Source organism: Lathamus discolor, chromosome 1 (assembly GCF_037157495.1).
Source record: "Lathamus discolor isolate bLatDis1 chromosome 1, bLatDis1.hap1, whole genome shotgun sequence".
Lineage (NCBI taxonomy): Eukaryota > Metazoa > Chordata > Aves > Psittaciformes > Psittacidae > Lathamus > Lathamus discolor.
In genome coordinates, this window is record NC_088884.1 from 7,518,606 (window position 1) to 7,545,327 (window position 26,722).

General features: G+C 37.7%; 1 protein-coding gene across 1 annotated transcript in view; it reads right to left on the reverse strand.

Moving 5' to 3' along the window:
* LEMD3 (LEM domain containing 3) overlaps positions 1 to 26,722 on the reverse strand; it is a 51,987-nt gene that overhangs the window by 5,888 nt on the left and 19,377 nt on the right. Inside the window, exons 2-10 of the mRNA XM_065681130.1 lie at positions 23,659 to 23,696; positions 21,366 to 21,432; positions 13,145 to 13,212; positions 11,271 to 11,350; positions 11,034 to 11,182; positions 9,716 to 9,817; positions 8,613 to 8,715; positions 8,210 to 8,388; positions 933 to 1,014 (exon numbers count right to left, since the gene is read on the reverse strand). Of these exons, the coding sequence (XP_065537202.1) occupies positions 933 to 1,014; positions 8,210 to 8,388; positions 8,613 to 8,715; positions 9,716 to 9,817; positions 11,034 to 11,182; positions 11,271 to 11,350; positions 13,145 to 13,212; positions 21,366 to 21,432; positions 23,659 to 23,696 (868 nt within the window). The remainder of the gene's footprint in view (positions 1 to 932; positions 1,015 to 8,209; positions 8,389 to 8,612; positions 8,716 to 9,715; positions 9,818 to 11,033; positions 11,183 to 11,270; positions 11,351 to 13,144; positions 13,213 to 21,365; positions 21,433 to 23,658; positions 23,697 to 26,722) is intronic.

Here is a 26,722-nt window from a genome sequence, read left to right on the forward strand (position 1 = left end):
TATTTCATTCTCCTACAGGAGGGTCAGTTGGCCTCCAGCACAATGCCTAAAGTTTCAGTCTTGCTCACCCTACTGCAGCCTGTAAGTTATGAAAGAAGCCACAGTTGCGGTCCACAATGTCCTCAGCCAACTTAGCAATCAGCTTTCTAGTTAATAAGGCGAGGAACTAAAGTAATCAAGTGTAGCTAGAAACTGAAGTGAAAGTGATGAAGAAATACATGCAAACTTTGCAATCACTTGTGTCTCCTCCTACTTCCTTTTACTCCCTATTCGTAGCAATAGCTTTTATTTTCCACTCAACTTCTCATATTCTTCAGTCCGACAGTTTCTCACTTTTACTCTGCAAGACAGTACAGCATTTTCCCCTTATATAGTCAGATCAGGGAAGGAAATTATTTCCGAGGAGTCAAGTCCCTTTGTCTCTTCGCACTGGACAAACCAGGCTTTAAAGGATTAAAAATTATTAGCTAGTCCCAAGTCCTAACATGATCTAGTCCACAGCCAGTAGGGATATAACAGGACAGTGAGTGGATGAAGCTTTAAAACACTACAAATACTCCAGAATACTTAGCAATACTTCAGAAACTTACAGTCTGTTTTTAGGCCACAGGAGTCTCCCCTGTCAGCTGGTATAACTGAACGTTTACAAAGTTAACTAATGGAGAAAGATCAGTTGTTGCTCCAAGCAGTTTGACTAAATGCCAGACTTCAAGTGACCCAAAGACACAAAAGCAAGACAATGAAGGATGAAAGACACCTCCCAGATATTAAGAGGAAGAGTTATTTGGGTTGTTTTGGGGTTTTTTTGGTACAACCTATTTGCTTCTTTCAGGGTATTTATGTTTACTCACTTCTTCCAAACCCCTCTCAGAATAGACACAGACCCTTCCAAATGAATGCAGAAATACAGACAGGTAACTGGATTTACTTACATAACTGGATCAAACATATTGCGGATCTTTAGACATGGTGTCAAACTGTTTGGTGGTGAATTTCTTCTATCTAGATGGAATGCTACAAAGAAAAACAAATTTAATAGTATTGACAGTCATAATACCATCTAGTTAACAAGAGTCAACTTTAGACATTAATACCCTGCTGGTTTTGCTAAGAATAATACTTGCTTTTTCATATATGAAAGAGTCAAGCAAATCAAGTTTCCCATAGTCTTCTATTGCGCTGACGAAAAAGTACCATACTTAACTGACTTTTTTGGGTTTACAACTTCTACATTTAAAAAGAAAATGCACCCTCTTATGTCCAGGCCACAGTACATGGAAGAAATCAGGATATTTTTAAAAAATACCATATAGTTGAAGAGAAAGTATTTGCGTTACATCTCCATGAAAATACAAATATTCTTAACATCTGGAGTCAATTTTAAGAGCTACAGGTTAACCATTCCATTTTAACTCCCTGATGAATTTTCGTTTCTTCCACGTCTGAGGCAATTTCTGCCCATCTGACTAAGAAGTAGGGTGACATTTAGGTGAATCTTGTATTGCATCTGTGTTGCAGTAACAGCTGTCAAAGAGCACTCTACAAGGATGGAGCTTTTGTAACCCTAAATGGTCTACACACGTGATCAAAAGCTTGCAGAAATTTGAAATGAAACAGATGTAAGAAGAAAAATGGGAGTTACAAATAACAGTAATGCTTTCAAAGCTGAACAATCCCATGAAATACATTCTGAAGTTCTAAAACAAAACTTCTCTAAAGTCTTCTACTTGTAGGAGTTTCAACAGACTGCACCACCAGATGACGAATAAAGGAGCCCTTCAGATACAGGTAAGGTAGTTGCATGCCTTGAGAAAGGCCAACAAAGCAGCAACAGAAATGGAAGGGGATAAGCTGGTAAAACAGCTTTCAAGGCTTGAAGGAAGTTTTCCTTTGATGACTTGAGATTAATAGATTCAAGAGTTCAAACATAAGATTAAAAACCTCAATAAGAAAAATGATGCTGCAAAATGATGCTAATGCTTCTGCTTTGTAATCCCTACATTGGAAAAGTTTGACATTCAAGATGTTACACGGCAAGTGTTAGAAGTCTCACTTTTGGACAGATGTCACTACAAGTCTGTCCTCCTTACTGCTGACCTCTTAACAGAAAATCTTGCAAGCATGTCCAAAATACACGAATGCTCTTCTGTATGTCACCAGAACAAAAACCACGTCATGTACAAGAAATTCAGTCACGTGGAAGACCCAGCGTGTGATAGACAAGCACTAACCAAGAGAAAACTACCTGCAGATATGGCATAGACAAACTCACTCTTTATGTAAAGATCCAAGAGGAAAAAAAAAAATACAATTACCAACTAGAAATTAGAAAAAGTGACCTCCAATCTAATACGGGACCTACCATAACAACATTTTTAGTTATTTGGGGAAGTTATTAGAATATACAGAGTCCAAGTCACCAATACCTGTAATAACTGCCTGGTTTTCCTTAAGAATGAATAGCTTTCTAAATATGCTGGTGACACTGCATCTATCTCTGAGCTCCCTATAGTTTAAGGAAAAAGTCCTTTTTCAATAGCACATGGTTTTGTAAAGTTTTTTGCCCTTGATTAAAAATTACACATAGGGTATACAATAAAAACTTTACAGAACTAAGCAACATTGAAAAATAAATGGACTTACCTCACTCATGTAGGTTGGCTCCAGCAGATCAAGGGGGGGTGAAATGTCACCAGCATATTGTACACTGGGGCACCACACCATGCTGGAGAAGGTGATCTGGGGTAGCCTAGTCATGGACCTGGACCTGAAAAGGTGTGGGGTTGAGGAAATTATGTGCTGATTGTTAATAGCTAGGTTTATTCAGCACATGGTTTTAACCCAAGGATGAAGAGAATGGGGAAGTTATTTGCAGAGACTCTTGGCCCAGAGGATCAACATTTCTGCAAGCTGTTTATGAATTCCAGCTACATCACTGAGCTTTGCCTGATCCAATTTCTAATAACCTTGATGTCCTGTTTATAAGACCTCAGGTGTCTGCAGAGATGACTTCAGCCAGAACATACTACCAGCACAAAACCAATCTGCCACCAACTTAATGGAACATTATACTCATAGAGCAAGTGTGCCCAGAGCAGGGCAGCATATAAAAATAAAGATGAACTCTGCTTTTTCACAAAAAATGTTTCAAAGTCACGGTAAATTAAGAGAAAGTTTTGCAACTTGGAGGGAGCTTTTCATGTAGAGGGGGGAAAAAATGGCCACAGAAATCAGTAAGGCACAAAATTAATGCTAGCACAGGAATAAGCATTAAAATGCATACCAGAACTGGGACCACAAACGGAGGCCAAGGAAGACACAGACAAGTTTAAAATAATGCTGTACCTACACAGCAAAATTCAAAATACCATAGCTAATGGGTGTCTCTTCAGCTTCCCTGCCCATCTGTAGCAATTAATTCTCCCCTTCCTCCCAAAAGGGCAAGTTTACAACACAAGCCTATTCAGATTTCAATACTGATTATTTGAAAACTTACACTGGTATGGAGCATACAAAATATTCTCCTCACAGTAAGTGCATAAGCAGATGTTCTTGTGGAACAACAGTCTAAGCTACACCATCATTAACTAAGCACTTTACCTGCTATTTCTTTTCCTAAGCAGGTCTTGAGGGCAAGACTCCCAAGATGAGGGTAAAAAGGTGGAGATGAAATAGGAAAGCAGAAGCACAACTTTGCAACAAGTCACTGACAAGAAACTTCTTAGGCCTTTCATAAATGCCCCTTGGGGACTAGCAAGCACCTTCAAGAAAAGGAAGTCACTTTGTATTTCAATCATAATGTACTTTAGTTTATTATCTTAAACCGGAGATGACTGTATCATTCCAGATTCAAACAACAGCAGCAGCTAAAAAGCATGTGCTTTCAAGCTCTTTATCACTGTGACTGGAATATGTCTATGATGAAAGTGGCTTCTGCACACACTTCAAAATGAACATCTAAGAAACTGTAGTACAGCTTCCTATACCTCTTGAATTAATACTGTACTGTTGCTAACGGGATTCCCCAGTATCACCACAATGGGTTATTAGACAGCCTACATGTTTAGATGTATAAGGTTGAAGACTTGCATCAAGTATAGGTAGCCATGTGTCTCAAGAACAGCTTTATTCATGCTAAGCCACAGATCATTATAATTTATTTAATTACTAACCCCTCTTATCAAAAGCAAGAACAAAAAAATAATTAAAGAGTTGTGTTAAAGTGCATAATGCAAAACCAGGCTCACCAGTAAACAAGAAATATACTGAAATAAAAACTACTAAATGTTATTAAGAGAGAAGAGTATACTTGATTGGGCTTTAATACAGTTAATTTCAGCTATAGAAGACCAGCATAGCATGGATACAGCATTTTACAACCACCAGAAAATACAGAATTTTCTTGCAATAGTTAAGAACAGAGTTGGTTTAGGGTTGGGTTTTTTTGTTATTGTTGGTTTTGGTTTGTTGTTTTGTTTGGTTGGTTTGGGGTTTGCCTTTGTTTTGGTTTTGGGTTTTTTTTTCACATGGAGAAAGGATTATATTCCTACAAGCTACAGAGGAGGGGTATCAGTCACACAAGGTACCAGCTTATCTTCCATGCTGCAGGATGAAATATCACCCTCGATGTGGTACTTCAGAGAACCTCTTTATCTCATCTCCAGAGCTGTCAAGGAACTTTAGCTATGTCGGAGCTCTGCCTACATACTTTTCTTTAGTGCTCCAGTTATGAGAGGCATGACAGGACAATGGTATCTGTTCTTTCAAAAGCGAACTGAACACATTTGTTTTCTACTCCATTGATTTAATTACACTTTAGCATGATCAAGACTGTTTTCAGTTGACAATTACCTTGTCAGCTGCTTCAAAACAGTCACATTTGTCCATCATCCTACCTTTCTCTTCTTTTGACAGATATATCTGCTGTATGCAGTGGGTAGCATTTCAAAAGAAGTGCGCCAGATTTTATTGTGGCCCAGCTCAGAAGAAAATAAATCCCAAACTGTCTGTCAAAACACAGGATGTGTTCTGAAATACTGGACAAAATGCCACAGTGATGACTGAAGTCTAGATGCTAACAGGCAGTACAGCCTAGATCATCATGCATGCTATAGGTCCCCTATTTAAAATGCATGCTGTCATCTACCAATATCCTAGTACACACTGACGGGTCAAGAGGCTCTCTTCTTCAATTGCACATACTCTCGGCATTGTGATCTGCCACAGAGCACTATCAGATCTCAGCTTAAAAAAATTGTGACCTTGAAATCTATTCACAAGATTAAAAGCCCAGAATTCAATCTGATTTTATATGTACCGAGTTTGTTCAGGCCCTAGCACTCTTGAGGAGTAGTTAGATTTATGAAGTTTTATATTCAAACATCAAAACTGAACAATGAACACTGATTTATACTTCAAAAAATTAAATAAGTGACACATACATACAGAACCCCTAACAGCAGGAAAGAAACAGCTGTGCAAAAAGTACAAGACTTATACAAGGAACACAAAACAGAAAGACCCTTTGCATGTGAAAAAAGCCTTTGCCTGCTGACTACCAAGATGTACAGAGCCCAAATGACCTGTCATTTCAGCCACCCCTATTTCCATGCCCCTCTATTAGAGGTAAAGTAGGCATTTTCAGTTCTTCAAAGATCTTTGCTGAACTACAAACATAACAAGAAAACTAGGGAAGTTGCTATTAAAAGAACTGAATGAAACAGGATAGATGTTAATATATCCTATTCCAGAGAAAGCCTAGATTCTTAAGTACATACTCTAGGCAACACACAGCTAAAAGCCACAGCTGAGAGGTACACTATTCTGTCCACATTCACAATGATCTACAGTAGGTATCAGATTCTCAGATTCAGATGGTACCTAATAGTAGCTGCAGGAGCTGTCTTTCTAGGAAGTTTTGGAAACCACTGCTTTGCAGAGAGCCTTGAATTCCATGTAGCCAAGCAGCACCTGACCTATCACACACTAAAGTCTTCCAAACCAAGGAAAACCCAGGAAAATCCTGTGACTTCTAACACAGGACAGAAGGTTATGGAGTGATTTATACTGCAGTAAAACAGGACAAGAAAAACTGAGAGCAAATGAGTAGTAAATCAGAACTGGAATGATCATGTTTTACAGCCTGTATTAAACAATAAACTACATAGAAGATTCAGCTTTATAATGTACCTAGCTTGCAGAAGCTATGTTCAATTTAAGCATTTGAAAGTCTATCATGACAGTATTACAGAGCTGGAACAGAGGCAGCTGTGGATGAAACCCACCATTTCTGCACTGCACATCCCTAATGGAGAATATCCTAGAAAGAAAAAGCTCTGCAATTCTTGTGATAAAGTTACTATTCATATCTTACTAAAATTTTCAGAAACTGAAATCACGTAACATAGTTGTCACAGCAGAATGCCACATTACTACTACTGCAAGACAATGACTGTCTTCAAGAACCTCAAGCCTACAGTAGTATTCACAAGGTATTTTAAAAAGGAGCCTTCATTTCCAATGAATGATTTAAAATGAGCAACATAATGCTAAAACCAGTAGTGTAACTGAAAAGTATATAATGATAACCCAACATAACATTTTGCACAGACAAGAAGGAAACTGGACCCAACAACACTAAGACCCTCATCCTATAACATACCAACTATCTGCAAATAACTCGAAATGTTTGGCTTTTCAAGTTGACAGACAGCATTGTTCAGTTTTACTTTACACTTACAGAAACACAAAGACCCACAGGCAGAAAGCATACACAGAACTTATGAAAACATGCAACTGGCCCGGGACAAAACCAAAACATTAGCAGTACTTTTACTCAGGTGATCAAGTTTGCTACAGCGTTAAGTGTTCCAGGCCACAAAGAAGCTCTTTCTGTCTTCGGAAAGGAAATAATCACATTGAAAGGAGCTACTTTAGAATGTACCTTCTTTTACAGGAAACAATAAAAACATGGTTTCTTACAAATAAAAATGTTTGCCAGTAAAAAGCAAAAGAAGAGAGCCTGTTACTACTTGCATTACTTAAACCAACATTAGAATACTCAAGAACATAGATGAGAGTGCAATTACTTGCCAGTGGGAATTTTTACTTTAAGTGGGACTAAGGAGGGCAGAAAGTCTGTTTTAACTAGGCTTTTTTCAGCATCTCATACAATGCCACAGAAATAACGCACGGTACAACCTTGATAACATTTGACTTAAAGTTGAACTAAACTGAAGAAGCACCCGCTCTCTCCTCCCTCACCATCAAAATAAGCCAGTGAGTTTACATACTAGGATGTTCCACAGCATTTATTTCAGTCCCACTGGAGAGAATACAGCACTATAGAACAAAGTAAGGCAAGACTGACTCTTTAAGATAGTCACAACATGTAAACAACTGGCAGTTAAAATTTCACTTTAAACATTTACCTTCACACTCAAGACACTAGTAGACATGACCATTCATGTCATGTTTCATTGACAAAAATATGAACCCACCCAAAAAACCCTAAGAACTAGGATCACTGATGACAGACAACTGTAAACCCAGTGGGTTCTTGCCACTTTGCTCCATCCACTGCAAAATCTATGTATGACAACAACTTCCTCCATTAAAGAATGCTTTGCTGCACCACAGAGCTTCAAATACAAAACACAGTAGAGAAAACCATTTCTAACAGAAAGGGAGCACTACTAGGAGATACTAAAAATCCACATTCTGCTGACTGGAGTAATTTGTCCCAGCAGTTTCCCTTTCCAAATAAACAAACATCTCTTCCTCCAAACTCTGTCTTTAAGTACCTCAATGGTAACAGCAGGAAACTCAAGTCTACAAGCTCCAATTTACCTGCTGTCAGATACAACCAATAACATTACTTCCAGTAAGCATAAGGGATGTCAGAATTTGACCAAGTAAAGAGTATTTTATTTTTTTTTCTAATTCATAAAAGGAACAAGCAACTCACTTTGGTTACAAGCCCTCTGCTGTATTTCTCCAGCAGCTGTAACAGAAAAAGCTCATTTTGCTTGAAAACAGGGCAGACTGAATGCACAGTCTACTGGACAAGATAATAGAGAAATAGCACTGACAGTTCATAGTACTTAAAGGTGTGAGAGAATACAAGTCTTTCATCTTCAAGCAACAAAATACCAGTATGATGCAGAAATTAGAACAACTGTATTTGCAAAATGTAAGTAAACTTCAGTACCTTGGCCTTGCCACACTTTCGATGGTATAACTAAGATTTTGTCGCAAACTGCAGAAGGTTGCATCCATTTCCAAACCAAAAACTCGGCACCACCTATTCTTCGTGTCTCTGTGCGAACTCTAGATTCATTTGCTGCAAGAAAGTCAACTGCTCTATTCCAGACTTTCCTCATTTTCCTCCTTAAAAATCAAAACAAGAATTACAATGTCAGAATTATAAGAATCTGCAGAGCTGACATCCAGCACGTAACAGAAATCCAATGTTTTCCCCACACATACTTGTGTCAATAAGAATCTCCAAGACGTTACAGTATGCAACCTACTGAAATTAAATTAAATGACCAATTTATTTTTACTATTTTTCCTTACTTAAAGGAAATTCAGTACTTCTAGTGAGAACATACCTGTCCTGAGGCGGTATTAGAGAATCATGCACATGTAAAATAGGCATGTAAGGCTGCAAGTCTTTATTTTCAGAACATGCCTCACTGTGACTTCTTAGAACACCTGAGGACACCAAAAGAAAAACAGGTAACTATGCAGTTCATGCAAATATTAAGAAAAATATCAATTCTGGCAACAAACAGCTACTCTGAAGACCCTCACAATTTCAGTAGTTGTTTTTGGCCTTTTGAAGCATTTTTCCTCTTAACCATGCTGAACACAAATCAAGAAAAAACTAACCACCTACAGTACCTCCAAGTACCCTAAATAACTTTAGAATAAAGGAAAAAGAGTTCTTGCAGTTAGTCTTGATTGGTACTTTTACCTGTTGCCAAAGACAGCCATCTTTGAAAATAAGGCACTTTCCTTCCCCCCAAAAAATTCATTTGCAAACAAAAAAGGTAGAAAATGGTAAAAAACAGGAAAACAGCTCCAATTTCTCTACCATCTCTATATTTATGATGATTGCTATAGGTGAAAGTAATAAGACAATTTAAGTAACAATGCAGCCCAAACCAGAAAGAAAACCCTACAAACAACTGAAAACATTGTGGCTCCAAGCAGAAAGGCAGAATTTCAGAACTCAATTATGCAGTCTATTTTAGAAAAGTAATTTCTGCTCAAAGTGACTAATTAAAAAGCTGTTTTTTCTCTGAAAAGCCATTAAAGCTAACACATTCTTTAGGACTGGATATTTTAGCCAAAAGACAGCTGAAAAAGAGATCTAAAAAAAAGCAACATGTCACCATGCTTCTAGTCACTGCATTTTTATTTGGTTTTAATGGTAAGATAAAATACAACCAAGTCAATAGGAATTTATTATAGCCATATTGGACACAAATTACAATTGTTATACCAAAAGCTTTGATTAAGTTTAAAGGATGATTTAAAAAAAAAAAAAAAAGAGAAACTAAAACATGAACCACACATTTGACCAAGAAATCTAACAGCGTGATAACCAACAACTAAACAGGAAGCAACCGCAACTGAATTAATGGCAGTACTTTGAAAGATTATACAGAGCTGATATAGATTATATCAGATGTGACTTAAGAAGCCATACCTATTATTTTCACCACCATATCATACATCTGCCTCGTTTCTTCTTCTTCTTTTGCCCAACGGTATTTCATGTAGTGCAGGACTCCCCAGACCACTGCTACACCTGCATTAAGATGTATAATACTCTTTAAATAGTACTAGAACATTGTTACTTAACAGTCTACACTACATTCAGGATCTCTTAACAATTAAAAAAGCCTCGACACACATATACACAAATTACAGTTACGCAGTTTGTTTTGTATGCCAGTGATCACAAGACAACATTAACTGGTATATCAAAGAGACTGAGGGACACCATTTCAGGCCAACATCAGTGTTAACGACAATACATTTAACTTTTATGCTATGCTTTATTTTTTAAAAGGTGCTTCAAATTGACCACCATTACAGATAAGTAAGTTGAGATATGCAGCAATTGCTCAGCATGACTGATGAGACCAGTGGTTGACTTGGATACAGAGTTTCATCTCCACATCCCAGTTCAACCCTCATATTGACTATTATCAGAAACACAGCAATCTGGGACAGTTTGCCTCCGATTCTTTTGGTTCATCAAAAGGCTACTGAAGGAGGTTTCAGGTTTTCTTCTCGTAAGCACGAGACTGTTAGGGTACAGGGATAAACAATTTATTAGATATTCAATAGGTGTATGAGATGAACTCTGCATCTTCAGTATTTCTAACCAGCCACATGGAAAGAAGTGAAGTGTCTGCACTCAGCGGTATCATGTTTATGCTACATAGTTTTCACTATGGTTAAGAATTAAATAAACTTGAAAGAATTTGAATCTTAACTATCAAAACCTAAATGAGTCAGTTTTACTGAAGGAGCAAATACATTTTTACAACATAGTTTTAGACACAAGAAGTTGTGGTGACAATCATGTTGGGTATCCAACTTCTCCTGACACTATAAAAATTATCTTTTCTGTAGTTATGTTTCTAAAATTCCTGGAATGATAGTGAAATATCCTCAAAATTAAGGTTATCATGTCTTTTTACTGAGCATTTTGCTTTTTCAGATCAGTTCAACCTGCAACTTTTGAAACTCACAAGATATCGCTTTGGCAGGGAAAAGAGTGCTGCCAAAGCATGAATACATCCAGTTGACAGCAGCAGCAGATGATAGCAATCGATGTGAAAACACAGTGGTGCAACAGAAGCACAAACTGCACTATAACCAAGGTGCTGATAGAACTCCGAGTTCTGCGGTTGAATAAAAACTTTTAAATATGCTGTTTACTTTTCTCTGTGCACTTACTTTCTTTTAACACAAGTTAAAAGAAAAAAAAATAGATTATTTTTTTACTAACTTACCCAAAAGCAATATGGACAACCTGTGAGTTACGTTCACAAATGCTCGTCGAAAACGACACCTGAAAGACATCTTTGGACTAGTGGATTCCAAATACTTCACATCTGTCACATTAGTTACGTCCCTCTCATTAGGGTCATTGCTGAGACACCTAGGCAAAAATATGCAGTATTTATGAGAAAGGATACACTCAGTATTAAGTTAAGAAGAAATTAAGTTAAGAAATAAAGACCACTTACTTTATGCCAACATCTTCCCCGCTATTCAAGATCCATTGTAATGCTGTGTTAAGTACACTTTCATATTCTGGATCTAAATTCTGTTAGAAGCCAAATAAGAGTAATTTAGTAAATAACCAGAAAGTTATTATGCCACAATAAAATCCAGATACTACACAGATGAGTACCCAAAACTATATGGTTTTCTTCTTGATTCTTCAGACTTTGCATGTTCGCCACACAAACTGAATCTACCTAACGCTATAAGTGGTTATCAGACTTGCTAGCATTCCTCAGATTAAGGACTATTAGAAAATTCAAGCCACATTCACTGTTTATTAACAAGTCTGACCTGCAGCAAGAAGAAGAAAAATATACAGCCACTAGGCGGTGCTCACTGAAAGTCTACTTTACTATTGAAACTTAAGCTAGTTACAAACCCAGTTGAAAATGGGTCCTGTAAAAGCAGTTCAGGTCTTTCTGTTTATTTTAAGAAGCTTGAGGAAAACACAATTCAGCTGCTACTTTGCAAACAGACCAGCACTTCGTAGCTCAAGAACCGATAGAACTATATATAAATGGACTTTTCTAAATTAGTGGATGCCAGCTATCACAGGAGAACATTCATTGCTGAGCTAAAGCTGTCTCCACAGTTTGCCTTGCATGCTCTTTTGCAGACAAAGAAAAGCAAAAACGGAAGTTACTATTGAACTTGAAATTATAACTCTCCAAGAAGATTTCTATTTTCCCTTTGAACCTCACAAAGTGTTAACTGCCCTAGAATTAAATAAGCACTTTAAAAAAAAAAAAACAATCAGTAACTGTTTACTGTTTTACTCTCAAAATGACAAATTTTCATGTGAAATTTGAGCTTACCAGAGCTAAAACTGTTGTTATAAAAACTATCATGCTTTCAGTACAATAGATAGGTATGTGACAGCCCATCAGTTATCTGGCTTCAACTTGGTATCTTCCAATCTATCCTCCCGATGCACTGGTTTTAACAGATATCGAGTATCATTGCCAAACCCTAAGCCACATTAACAGCTGCTTCAGGATGTTCTAAACATTGCCCCTTTTTGCCTGCTATGTATACATTTGCCAAAATGTAAAAGTTCTATATATTTTTACATTAAAAGTCATGTCAACTTATTCTTCCCTGCCCCATGCAATCAAAGAAATTTTACACTCTCAGCCTTTTAAAAGCTTCAAGTAGTTTTCCACTGAAGGGTACCCCAATGTGGGTTAAAATAAACCCTACAGCTGTCAAGACAAGGCAAGAGTCATGTTTTATTTGGGGAGTGAGACAGGGGAATGACAGCAGAGAGTGGGATTTTGTAATTCTGCACACCTATCAAATTAACAAAAAGGCCTTTTTTGACCATTTCTATTTAAAGCATCAATGAATGGTGTCTCCCTACAGCTGCTGCCTGTCAGGCCCACTGCACACATCCACGCATCTGCTTCTCCTCCCAAAGAAAGGAAGAGTGTATCTTTTCTACTAAGTCTCAAAACATAGCATACTGATTTCTGAAGAAGCTTCTAGAAATCTGAATTTCATAAACTTATTATTTTCATGTTGGTCAACAACCTACATCAATCCAAGTTATGCCCTGGTGTTTTAACTGAAGGGGAAAAAGACCGCACACTATCGAAGCACTGCTGTCTACATTTCCATTGCAATTAAGAGTTTCTTTCACCTTTCCTGTCCCCCAAAACCTCACTACATCCCCAAATAAAAACTGTAAAGACATAATATTGAATGTTATTTGGAAATATATGGGATTAAGTCAAACTTTAGTCAATACATTAGCTATGAAAGCAGGCCTTACAAACTGAAAAACTTACACGATTCATATATGCAATCAATTAAAAGAAATACCTCATTCACTTACTTTTAAATATTCAGCTGCCTCCCGGATGGTAAGATTTCTTTGAACAGAGCTGCCACATTCATGTTCCCCTGGTAAAAAGAAATTTTTGTTTACTTTGATCTACTTATTACTGCATTATATATAAACTAACATCACCTAAACACAAGCTTACAGTTAACACAATCTACACAAGCAGCAGCAGCTCAGTAATTCCCAAAAGTTCCACTGAAAATATGGAAAAATCTTTGGACAGATTTCTCCTTCAAAAAGTTAAAAAACTTGGAGACTGCTACAGCCAATTGTATGTATAAATCACATCAATAAAACATCATGTACTGCTCAGAAAGTATAATTTAGTATTAACACTCAAAGTAGAGCAAAACATAGTATGAAGAACTAACAAAAGAATGCTACCATAAAACAGTTGCTGCACCCCAACTCAACATCTTCCAAATAATTTCCATTTACTCTGAAACATGTATTATCTTTTATACAGACCAAGTTAGTCCCAGTTGCAATATACCCCTAGTAGTATTTCAGTCACTATGAAGTTACTACATTTCAGACTGGTCCAGGTTATCACAGGAACTCATCATAGAAGAATGATAGAATAGTTAGGGTTGGAAAGGACCTTAACATCATCTAGTTCCAACCCCCCTGCTATGGGCAGGGACACCTCACACTAAACCATCCCACCCAAGGCTTCATCCAACCTGGCCTTGAACACCGCCAGGGATGGAGCACTCACAACCTCCCTGGGCAACCCATTCCAGTGCCTCACCACCCTAACAGGAAAGAATTTCCTCCTTATATCCAATTTAAACTTCCCCTGTTTAAGTTTTAACCCGTTACCCCTTGCCCTGTCACTACAGTCCCTGATGAAGAGTCCCTCCCCAGCATCCCTATAGGCCCCCTTCAGATACTGGAAGGCTGCTATGAGGTCCCCACGCAGCCTTCTCTTCTCCAGGCTGAACAGCCCCTACTTCCTCAGCCTGTCTTCATACAGGAGGTTCTCCAGTGCCCTGATCACCCTCGTGGCCTCCTCTGGACATGTTCCAACAGTTCCATGTCCTTTTTATGTTGAGGACACCAGAACTGCACACTTAACTACTACACATCTTACTGAACATGCACAAAATCCCAACATGGCCTGAAACTGGTGTTTTTACCATCCTAATTATTTTGGAAAATATGCAGAAGTAGTCAGGAAATAAAGTATTTCCAAATGTACAAAAATGTACAGTCAGCCCTCATAGCCATGTGCCATCTTCCTGATTTTCTTTGCTAAAGTGAAGGTACCCGATTCATGCAAAAAATATGCAGTGACAATCTATGATTTTACTGTGCCAATAAAATAGGAAACAACAAATCCACAGTCTTTTACTGACTCAGGCTTATGCCTGCCTTACCTTCCCAAATCTATGCTAAAACTGTTATTCCCAAAGCCACAGCAAGGCTAGGAAAGTTTAAGATACTCATATATATACAAAATATAAATATTTGTTTATACTATTAAGGTATTTCAAAATCAAAATTACTCCACACTGGAATACCCTATAAATGGAGCAATTTCACATATTAATTCCCTACACAAACAAGAACATTGAGGCAATCTGAGCAACCAGAAACACTAGCAAGTCACGGAGAAGCATCTTCATGTCTCATTCACACTAGTGAGATCCAAAGAAATGTGTGTTTCTATGAAGGAAAAGTCCTTTTTAGACTGCTAGAAGTCCTTTTTAAGACTACGAAAAGCCCTTTTCAGACTGCTTTTACTTCAACACATTTGTACTTGAACACATTTAAGTGAATTTGCCCTTGCAAGCACATCATAACAGGGATGCTCTTCTCTTACTTCTGGGTTATAGAGAAATAGGAGCACTGTTTTTAAGAGTGCTCATATACTATTTGGCCTAGAAGTGCTGCTGGAACCAAGCCTGTGTGTGCATGCCCCTATTTTCAATCAAGCACTGAGCAGAAAAGACACTACTTTAAAAGTTGTTTCACTTGATAACTCAAATGCAACATTTTAGGCTTTCAAAGTGCCAGAGCCTGTCTAAGGGCAAAACTGGTGAAAATTGACACCACCTTATCAAAAAACAAAAACAAAACAAAAAACCCGTTCTGAATTTAGAAGTCAGTACCAGAACTGAAGTTAAGGGCTATTCCTGTATGTAATTTAGGCAAAAATTCTTTTTGTGCAGCATAAACTCTGCAACCTGTAAGTTTACACCTGTAATCATCAGCAATTTCATGTTTCAAGATTAGCAGACTTGGGATAACTACGTATAATACTCATACAGTCTCTGCTGAAAACATACTAGCTTAAATCTAGAACTGATGGAATAATTGTAACAAAGCCGAAATACATCTCTGAAGAATCCATATGTACAATCTCAATCAGGTATTAAGTCCTATGACATAAGCAGGTCTGATAAGTATTCATCCATTTAAGCTGGGTTTTTTGGGGGGTATTTTTTCTTGTTCAGTAAGATCTGAAGTCTTCCTGGGGTCCTTCTAATACAGAAAAAAACATGTCAGTCATAACTTCACTCAACAAAACAGCTTATGAGAGCAGAGGGGTGAGGCCTTCTGCTTAGGGGCTCTTATTTGTTTGGAAATCCCATTTATGAAATAAATAAGAATAGAAAGGATGAGGTCAGTACACAGAAAACAGACAAAAAAACCACATAAGCAGAAGGCCAGACTGTGAAAAATTAATTCTTAAAAACAAGTTCCAGGCTTCAGCTTAGATGTTCTTTTGAGAACACAGTATTACTATTACCTCTTATAAGAGTACAAAAGCTCCCCGAGATGGGGGACTACTGGATTACTTCAGTAGTTTTAAATTCTAATCTCATTTGCCTTCTTCCAGGAATTACATTTATGCAGTATGCAGCATGCAGCCAACACACTGACTTCACAGCTTCTGGTCTCATCCTCAAAACTCAGCAGACAGCTTCCTCACAGTCTTGCTTCTGAATCTCTCTCTTCAGACTGTACTCCCCCTGAACAAATTCAACAGCTACAAGCTCTTTTGCTGCCTAGGCTTTGACAATGTTCAAATTACACTCATGAAATGCTGGGGGGAGTTAAAAGGGGTGGGAATAAAAATCACCTTCATCTTGCCTCCTGCTCTTTAAACCAGTAAGCTAAATCAGAGTTACAGAGTTCCAGTCCTGTACAAAAAGCAGTTGGAGATACAGTTTCTCATTCCAACCCATCTATTGCTGAGAACCATTTAACAGTTTTCTTCTGAGAAACTCATGCATTTGAAAGCCTCCAGAAAATCAGGCAATTCACAAGTTAGGCAAACTTCTGGTTTACTGCAAACAGCAGGATATTCCTATATGCCATTTCAGTCACCAATTTAGCTAATAGTTCTGCAAATGAAGGCTTACTTTGAATAACTTTGGTGCAATCATTAACCACTTGGCCTGGAAACCCTCTTTCCATAGTCTGAGCCAAAAATGTTTCTCAGCTGTTCCATTTGAGGCCCTATATCCAGGAATAAAACTGAAGCAGAGGCAAAAAAACTTTACACAGGTCTGCTTGCAAGATAGGTCTGTCTTTACGAAAAATGCCCCTCTTTTAAAATGTCCTATTGCAGGCTTGTAGAAAGGATGGCTCTTTGTGCTCAAACTTTTCTTGTGCAGAAATGACTTCAAGTAGAATCAGAAAGCCATTCTACTTGCCTTTATAGGGAGGTGAGAAGTAAAACATCACAGCAAGGACCACAGAATTAATTTTTAGCTTATATTAGGGTACTTGTGCAAGCAACATTAAGAATCACAGAATCACAGAATCCCAAGGGTTGGAAGGGACCTAAAAAGATCATCTAGTCCAACCCCCCTGCAAGAGCAGGGTAACCTACAGTACATCACACAGGAACTTGTCCAGGCGGGCCTTGAATATCTCCAGTGTAGGAGACTCCACAACCCCCCTGGGCAGCCTGTTCCAGTGCTCTGTCACTCTTACAGTAAAGAAGTTCTTCCTGATGTTAACGTGGAACTTCCTATGTTCCAGTTTACACCCATTGCCCCTTGTCCTATCACTGGATATCACTGAAAAAAGCCTAGCTCCATCATCCTGACACCTACCCTTCACATATTTGTAGTCAAGATCTTCTCCTAGAAACACTAACAGAAAGCAACTAAAGGCTCAGTTCTAAAGAAATATTTAAGTCTGTTCTCACAATTGCTTTCAATGCAGAAAATAAGCCAGATCTGCTTTTCCATGCAGACAAGAATAACTGACTTACTTGGGCATTTAGCTTCATTTACAAGCTGCATCTGATCCAGTTTACAGAAATATTCAGAATTTTGAAATATTTGCTTTACAATGTAAATAATCCTCTCATTTGGTACCAGAACCAAAACCCAGTGGAAAGCTAATTCTTTACGGAACACATGGATTTAACACAGATCTGTAGCTTATAGCTTGATGTAATACAATCAACAAATACAAAGAGCAAACAGTGTAGAAAATGTTTGTTTAGCAGGTCTCATGCTTACAGGTTACTTGCAGCAGGACACTGAAGTGGGTATCTGAAGAAAGCAGGAGCAGAACAAGTGTTGTGAGAGCAAGTAAGACTCTCTGATCTCCCAAAGGCAAATCAACAATTTAATAACACTGCAGAAAACCGGAAGTTGCTAAATAGTCTTTAAATCACTGGTTGGCAATAGCATAGTATCAGTTACCTGAAAAACTAAAGATTAAGGAGAGTGACAGAACAGAGAGCCTGTGACAGCAATGAGATACAGTAGCTGACACCTGAAATTAATCTTAGCAATAGTTAAGTGTTTTGCCAAGATTTTCTTCCAGCCATGGATATACCAGTCAGCCTTATTACATACAGAAATCTAATTCACTTTTGCATCTCAAGGACCTGTGCTGTCCATTAGCTCACAAGGAAGCCATCTAAATCTGATAGATCATCCTCTGAGGAGAATGCCAAGCAAAAGAAACATCTGAACAACTAAAGAAAAATTCTTCATGCAGAAGAAAGTAGAGTCATACCCATGGGTAGCTGGCTGCTTCTTGTGGATAAAGTGGTTAGGTTTATTCATTTTGCAAGCCTGACTGAAAGACCGAAAACAGATGTGATCTACTGAAGTCTCTCTATGAAAGACAAACGCATCTATTAATTAACATATGCCTGAATGAAGTCTAATTTAAATAAAGCACATATTTTGGTTTAGGAGAAAGTGTAAGAAACTGAAATATATACTGCCTATAAAAGGTTGCTGCTTTGAAGAAAGGCTAAACAATTAGCCAAGAACACACAAATTCAAACTATCTGAGAACTAGAGAAGCAGATACTGCTTCTCCCTCCAGTTTCTTATGAGGTAGGCATTACTCATCACACATTTGGCAGACCAGTAATTCTGAGAACAGTGATGCATTAAAGGCAATTTATATTTTTATAGGATAATTAAATAATTTTACATCATATCAGGGCACCACAGTACAGAATAGGCACCTACAGTTGGAACATAGTACATTAAGTCAAATAAAACCAGCAAACTGTTACCCCAACTTTCTTCCTTCAAACAGCTTTCGGTAGTTTACCTTCTAAAATGAAAGCCCCATCACTTGCTTTCCAATTGAATTTGAAAAGGCAAGAAACTAGCTCAGTAGAATCATAGAATGGTTTGGGTTGGAAAGAACCTTAACATCATCTAGTTCCAACCCCCCTGCCACGGGCAGGGGCACCTCACACTTAAACCATCCCAGCCAAGGCTCTGTCCAACCCACACTTGAACACCACCAGGGATGGAGCATTCACAACTTCCTTGGGCAACCCATTCCAGTGCCTCACCACCTTACAGTAAAGAACTTCTTCCTTATATCCAATCTAATCTTCCCCTGTTTAAGGTTTAACCCGTCACCCCTTAAACAGGGGAAGTTTAGATTGTATAATATAAAAATAAATAAAAATGTAAGTCTAATAAAACAGAGGGCTAGAAACCAAATTCTGAAGGGACCATCTACATGGTAGTCAAGATGTTGAATACAGCTCAACAGAACAGACTACTGCAAGTTTTCAGCCTGTGTTTTTAATATTAATAGTTATAACATGAACAAATGATTCATAGCCAAGTATGAAATGAGAGAAACTTTTCCAAGTATGTGACAGACCTGAAAAGCACTACTTTTAGTAAAGCTGTATTCCTTCTCTCTCTTTTGAAGTGGTGCACTGTGTAAAAGATCAACACTTTTAAACCCTCCATCTCTCTGGCAACTTTCTCTATTAAATGGCTTTTAAACAGCTTCTAGATATTCTGACAGATCTACATCAATATGGTATTCAAAAAATGGATGGCAGACTTCTTCCTCGCGTACGTTAAGAAATTGGAGTTGGGGATAACTTCTGTTTAAGTACAGATGAATTAAATCATTCTTCAGATTGTATGAAAGCTACTCTGCTGAGCAACCAGGTAATCCTGCAACACAGCTTCAGTCTGAGGGATCATCTAACCAGAAAGGATAGCTATATTTTTTGAAATTAAGTACTGAAGATTCTCCTGGCCAGGAATCAACTAATAGAGACTAAGGCACCTTTGAGACCTGGGGAAGAAAGCGATCATCTTGGAGCATACTAATTCCTCTCATAAGGCAGACAGGTAAACGTTTTTGTAAGTGTACATGCATGTAAGTAAACCCCAGCTAATGAAGTAAACTCCTTTTCTTTCACAGGTGTGGAACCTTTTTATCAAGGCAAGTATGTTGTTTACTGTATGGCCACTGGAGGGCCAGAGAGCACGCAGAGGGAACTGCAAGCTGTTAGATTTTTCTTTACAAAGGAGGAAGAGAAGTAGCATAACCAAGTACTACTACAAGTCAGTGCTCTACTGCACACAACTGTGGGTCTGGTAAGACGTTCTTGCACGCCTCAGGTTGGTTACCCCATATGAAAGAAATTCCTTTTAGCCCCAGTGCACAGAACTATCTACTACCTCCTTTTAAGTATGAAATAGTTTGAAAATGATAAAAATATATAAAGATGCAATCAACCCATGAAAGGATCAACGTTGCAAGAAATTTACAGTCAGAAAGCAACTAAATGAAGACTATAATTCTGCACGCACTCACATTTAAACCATTCTTTCACTATTTTGGGTTAAAGAGCAATGTAAATGAGAAGAAACTAGTGAGTTTTGTTCAAACATCTATTTTATTCACTGCAGGCACTGTAAATGCTCTGGAAATACAAAGCTTCTGCAGGAAGATTACTCCTGCAATTCAAAGTTATCACAGAGCAGTTGAAATCACTCACAGATTTCCCATAGCCCTGACATACATTGTTAGTCTGGTATCTGACACAGAACTGCTTCCATATTTTTTCATGTTTGAGAAGTGTCTGTAGCACCTGATAATAGTGGAAAAGTCTTCTTGGTGAAACTTGCTGTTACAAAACAAATAGCTGGCACAAAGAACAGTAAGGCTTAAAAAAACAAAGAATCCTGAACCACTGCCTCTGAAACGCATTATATATTAAATAAGCAAGGATGATAAATAAATGGCTTAATAGTCATGAAATAAATTCTGCTGTAACTGACACTCACCAGATTCCAAGTTACAAACAGTCTTGACTTTACCATTTACTGATTGTGATGTGCATGTAAATATGTAGTTTAAAGCTGTGTTCATTATGACTCCAGGCAAAAGCAGTTTTTTATTTTGAATACACAATAATTAACAGTAATCCTAAACACCATCTCTGACACATTACTGTGCACAGCACTCTTCATTACTATATAATTAGTATGGTTAAGTTGGACTATTTCATCTGACAAGGCTATCTTGTTTAACCGTTACTGTTCCTTGTATTAGTAACCATCTTCTGATTGTTCTGAAGTTATTTTGGGTTTCAGACAAGTTTTCCACCGTAGTGAAATAACTACCTTTAAAAGAAATACATTTCTTTTCACATATAGCATATTTAAACCTTTTAATAAAAATCAGATTAATAAAGTGTTAAGACATTAGATCAAAACCCATACAGAATCACAATATTCAAACAGCTTATTCCATTAACTAAGAAACATTTCAACAAAAGGCACTACACTGGTGAAAAGGCAGTGTAAATGAACTAGAAATGGGATTTCTAGTCTCCCAAAAAGGAACTCTAAATGGTTATCAGGGCCTTAGCATATACCAGTTGGTGCAACTCACTACCTAAGCAAAGACCATAGCTGTTGCCATAACACTCTCAGTCACAATATTTTTAAAGTGTTACCTGCTACTTGTGCCAATTTATCATGAAGTGCATATAAGCTTTTCATCATGAGACTTATTTCGTCTGCCTAGAATTAGAAAAACAAACAAAAAAATGGTTTTACACATACAGGTGGAAAGCTTCTGCGTTTCACGTGATAGATTTTGAATCAAAGTATTCACAATATTGTTTTCTCAGATCTTGACTGAAACTAGATTGTAGCCTGGACTTCAATGGATCTGCAAGTTAAAACTGACAGCTCAAAAGGTTATTTTTATGCTACCAAGAGAACTATGCAATGACCCAAAACAAACTTTGTGAAATTTGTGGGGTGGTGTTTTTGTTTGCTTATTTATACCTACTATGTAAAACTAAAACAATTGTACTTTTAATAGATGTGCAGTGGCACTTCTTACAAGCCATGCTAAAGTACCATCCGGTCATATTCCCCCATTAAATTTATAGGAAAGTAACATTTTTGTTATCTACCTTCAACAAAAAACCCACCCTCAAAAATAAAACCAGAAAGCTGTGGGCTAATACAATCTTGTCGATACTTCCTGCATATGCCACTAGTGTACAAAGGCCTGATTTCCAAAACAAGCATGAATACAAGAGGTCATAATTGTTACAGACAAGGGTGTTAAGCTTATCAAGATATTGAGCAATTTCCTTTACATTTATCCAGAAACATCTTATATTAGAAGGAATTATTCAAAATATGAAGATGAGGAACATGCAGTTACATACACCAAGTATTAACAGCTACTCTAAAACACAGGTTTGGTTTTTTTAAGTTGGCTGTGACTCCTGGAGCAGTGTCAAATGGCTAAGACTAGAGCCTTTGTTCTGAAAATATGCAAGGCAAGTGATTTTGTAGTTTGTATATCTGCTGGTTATAGTCACATTGAAATAAACCTAAATATATTTTAATTCCCTGATGCACCTGCACTGTCTGTCAATTTGAATGCTGCCATTTTTCTTCAATAATAAAACTGCTACCAAAGAGCAAAATACATCTTTCATTGATTAAACATTTGACAAATTAATTTCCATAGATGATATCAGCAATTAAAAGTATCACCTCTCCCTATTCTGCTCCTACAAAACTATCATCCAGATTAAACTGATATAGTTGGTACTCCCCAGGAAACTAACCAAATTTAGTAACTCATTTCCTGGCTGGAAAATACTGTGCATGGCAGAAGAGGAAAATCAGTCCTCTGCCACACACACACAGTGCCAGCAATACTCCAAGTTCCATTTATTGCCAGTAGGTACAACTGCCGACTTCACTAAGAGCTACACTGAGACAGATATGTGCAACATTTGTGTGACCAAGTTCTTTTTTCATAAATTCATGGTCAGACCACAAAGGAAGAAACTGAACAGTACAGCTTTCGCAGCTAACAACCAAGCATGGAGTAGGAGCACTATGGAACAGTACACAAGAAACACATAAGAAAGTAACATGCAAAGCAGGTTCTCAAGCTGTCAAATTCAGTGCACAAGACATACTCCCTCTACTAAAGTAATTTTGAAAGAATCCTCAGAATTTACCCTACGAAATTCAATTTGTTCCAAAGACTGAAAACATTTTCCACCCAAGAAACTAGCCAAGGCTACTTACTTAAAATATGCAATTATTCACTTTTGGAGAGCTCAATCCCAGACAAAAGACACCCACGCAATTATCTTGCAATACATGCTTATGTATGCCTAGCAAAAAGGTTTACAAACTAGGCAGAAAGACTAAAGGCCAGAAGAGACAGACACCAAAACGCGTGCTGCAAAACTAAGAATAGTACAGATACGGTCAATGGTGACAACTCAGAATGGCTACCCTAATATTCCAGTTGGAAGAGCAAATATAAGTACCAGAACAGAATCAAAAAGACAAACATTTTAATCTGTTTTCTGAAGGCTAACCCTTGCTCTTCTATGGTACTAAGCATACTGGAGTTTCAAGTCAATCATCTCTTACCAGCTGTCTTTTCAAGGTTAAAAAGCCAAATGGTAACAGTAAGAGAAAAACTGATTAATTTAATCTCAAACTTTCAACACAATTTTTCATTATAGCTCTACAACACAAATTGCAGTCTTAGCAGATAAAGCAACCAGCATGCCACGGCCAAGTTTTGTAATCCTAGCTACATTGCTCACGAAGAAAACCAAAAAGTTAAAACATTAGTCACAAGAAGAGCGTTCACCTCATGCAAAACATTCTGAAACTGCATTCTTTGAAACAGGTACCTATTCTTTGTAGACAATCATTTGACAGACTAAAATCTCAATATGAAGTGGGTTTACTTACTTTTATTTTTTGTAGCTCTTCACCGAGGGGATTCTTGACTGTCAAAAAAGGAGAAAAAGTTTAATTAGTTTTAGAGTCTGAAAATACTAAAAGGTACACCAACACTGTAATCTTTAGATAAAACAAACTAGTCCAGGAAAAGTCAAAAAATAATTAGACAGCTATTAACCTTTGACTTAACTCCACATTTGATAATGTGCTATACTAGCACTCAGGTGAAACCAGAATCCTGTATATCTGCAAATTTCACAGCTGTTTCCATGCAAAAAAAAACACAACATGCTTGCCATTTGCCAAACTCTTGCTTTAATGACTCAATTGCACTGAAATTGTTTCTTAAAGGTCTGCTTTTTTAAACTAGATACTAAAATGTAAAACCTGCGGTTTTTATTAAGCAATAATCCATACAACACAGCTGTACAACTCAGCAGCATTTTCTGTTTTGACTGGAATAATAGATGACACATGGAGAACTCACAAAGTGCAGTGTGACTAAATGACCATTAACTCCTTCCTAAAAAAAAGTTTCCACAGCTCCCAAAATTGTATGTTTATCTATTCTTTTCCTCTTGGCTACAAAAATATATTGTCCAAGGAAGAGAAACTGAAATTAGACAAGCAATATGCTTCCACTGGTGCCAACTGACCAGCCGGTAACTGAAAAACTACCAAAGCAGGAAGGATCACCATTAAAATATTTACAGAATGGTTTGTGTTGGAAGGGACCTCACAGATCATTCAGTTCCAACTCCCTGCCACGGGCAGGGACACCTTCAACCGAACCAGGTTGCTCAAAGCCCCATATAGCTTGGCCTTGAACACCACCAGGGATGGAGCATCTGCAGCTTCTCTGAGCAACCTGTGCCAGTCTCACCACCCTCACAGTAATTTTCCTAATGTCTAATCTAAATCTCCCCTCTTTCGGTTTGAAGTCATTCCCTCTTGTCCTGTAACTACAGTCCCTTGTACAAAGTCCCTCTCCAAATTACTTGTGGGCCCTTTCAGGGACCAGAAGGCTACCATACAGTCTCCCCCCGAGGCTTCTCTTCTCCAGATTGAAGAAGCCAAACTCTCTCAGCCTACCTTTAATGTAAGAGGTGCTCCAGCTCTCTGATCATCTTTGTGGTGTCCTCTGGACTCAAGTAAGTCCACGTCCCTTTTGTGCTGGGGGCCCCAGTATATTGTCTTGCCTTTCTAAGCCACAAACTCTTGTTTCACCACAGTCTGACTTTATGGCTGAGCAGTGCTATGTGCTATTCACACAGAAAAAGAAGCTTCTACTGACCATAGTTCGCTACACAAAAATAAAAAAATAAAGTATCCTGGGAAACCTGACACAAAATTAAAGATCTGGGTTACAAAATGCCATTGTATTTATGTTGAAAACATACCAAAACCATACAAAAATCAAAACTGAGTGGTTTTCAGAGACATCAGAATACTTGATTCAAATATCAGATTAATTAAAACTGATAGAAGCAGATGATGTTCAAGCACTCTTGGCAACAAAGCCCTCCACCACTTCATGATTTCATTTTATAAATGCAAATTCTCAGACACTCTCTACTAGATTACCAAGATACCAGCCTTACGATTCTTCTATTTATTTAATTCATTAACTCAACAGAACATTCCCAGCACACTAAACTTCTAATCTAAATAGCCTAAAATAGGATTAGAGAAACACAGCCAAGGCTCTAGATGACTGCCAACCTCCCAGTTTGATCCCTAGTTATCCAGACAGGATAATTATGTAATTACGGGCTCTTCCCAAGGTCAGTCTTATTCAGCATATATGAAATCTTGATTATATGGTTTTAGATTGGAGTGGGCAGGCAAGGGGGGGGACATGAGACAGAACAGTGTGCAAATTTTAGTACAACTGACAAACACCTATTTTAGCACTGATGAAAGCCATGGAACAAACAAAAATGCCTGCATGCATCCCTGCCTGCAAAGATGCAAACCACAAACTGACAGCTGCAGTTCTATACATGCTAGGTCAGTACAGAAATTAAGTGAACGCAATGGCATTGTTATGCTTGGACTTTCCCGGCACCCTCCTCCAAAGTTATCTATCACAAAAAATTAACTATCCTTGTAATTCATTATTTTAACTCGCACTATAGTATTTCCATTAAATCCCTCTGAAGTTAGTGATTTTACGGCAAGTTAACCTGCAAGATACATTTTTATAAGATGTTAACATTAGTTTAGGATGCCTGATGTCTTAAGAGGCAAGTATGGTAAATTCAACTGCAGCAATTTATCAGCTGCATATGCAATTAAGAACTATTAATCAATCTGCATCTGTTTACCACATAACCTTGATTAATTTGAGTTAATAAGGCCACTCCTTAACTACTTCAGTAATTCCTCTGTTCTGAATCCACCCTCTTTCTTTATTCCAGGTTCTAAGCTTTCACCAAACCCTCCCACATCCTCCAGCCACAGATATGAGGTTTTCACCTACTCCAACATTCTAAGGTATTTCAATATATTAACTCAACATTGATTCAAAAGGTTTGTTGACAGTTCTTAAGATACATAGGTTTAGTTTTAAAAGTAACAGTTTATTGTTCTACCAAGCTAAGCATTAATTTAGTAACTAATTACTAATATAAGAGCTCCTTATGTGAACATATACTTCCAAGGCTCCTCCTCAACAAGGGTTCAAGACCTTCACCATACAGCAGCAATTACCAGCCTTAAAAGCAGTCTACTTAACAAGCTTACGTTTTTATGAGCAAAGAACAAACGCTCATCTACTTATACTACAAAGCTAAAAACTAGAGAGATGATTTTTTAAAAACAGGAATCTCCTGACTGTCATCCCAGGGAGTCTTCTCTCCAGGTTACCCAACCAACTAACATCCACTGCCCTCAAAAAAAAGGAGGCATGCAACAAACTACCTGGACATCAAATCCATTAGAACTCCCAGAAAGCAGCAATATGGAGAGAAGCACTGCAGCTTTACCTTGAATGAATACTAGCTGCAGGATTAAAAAAAATTAGAAGAAAAAAAGTCAACAGTATTTTCATGAAAGAAAACCCTCAAAAACT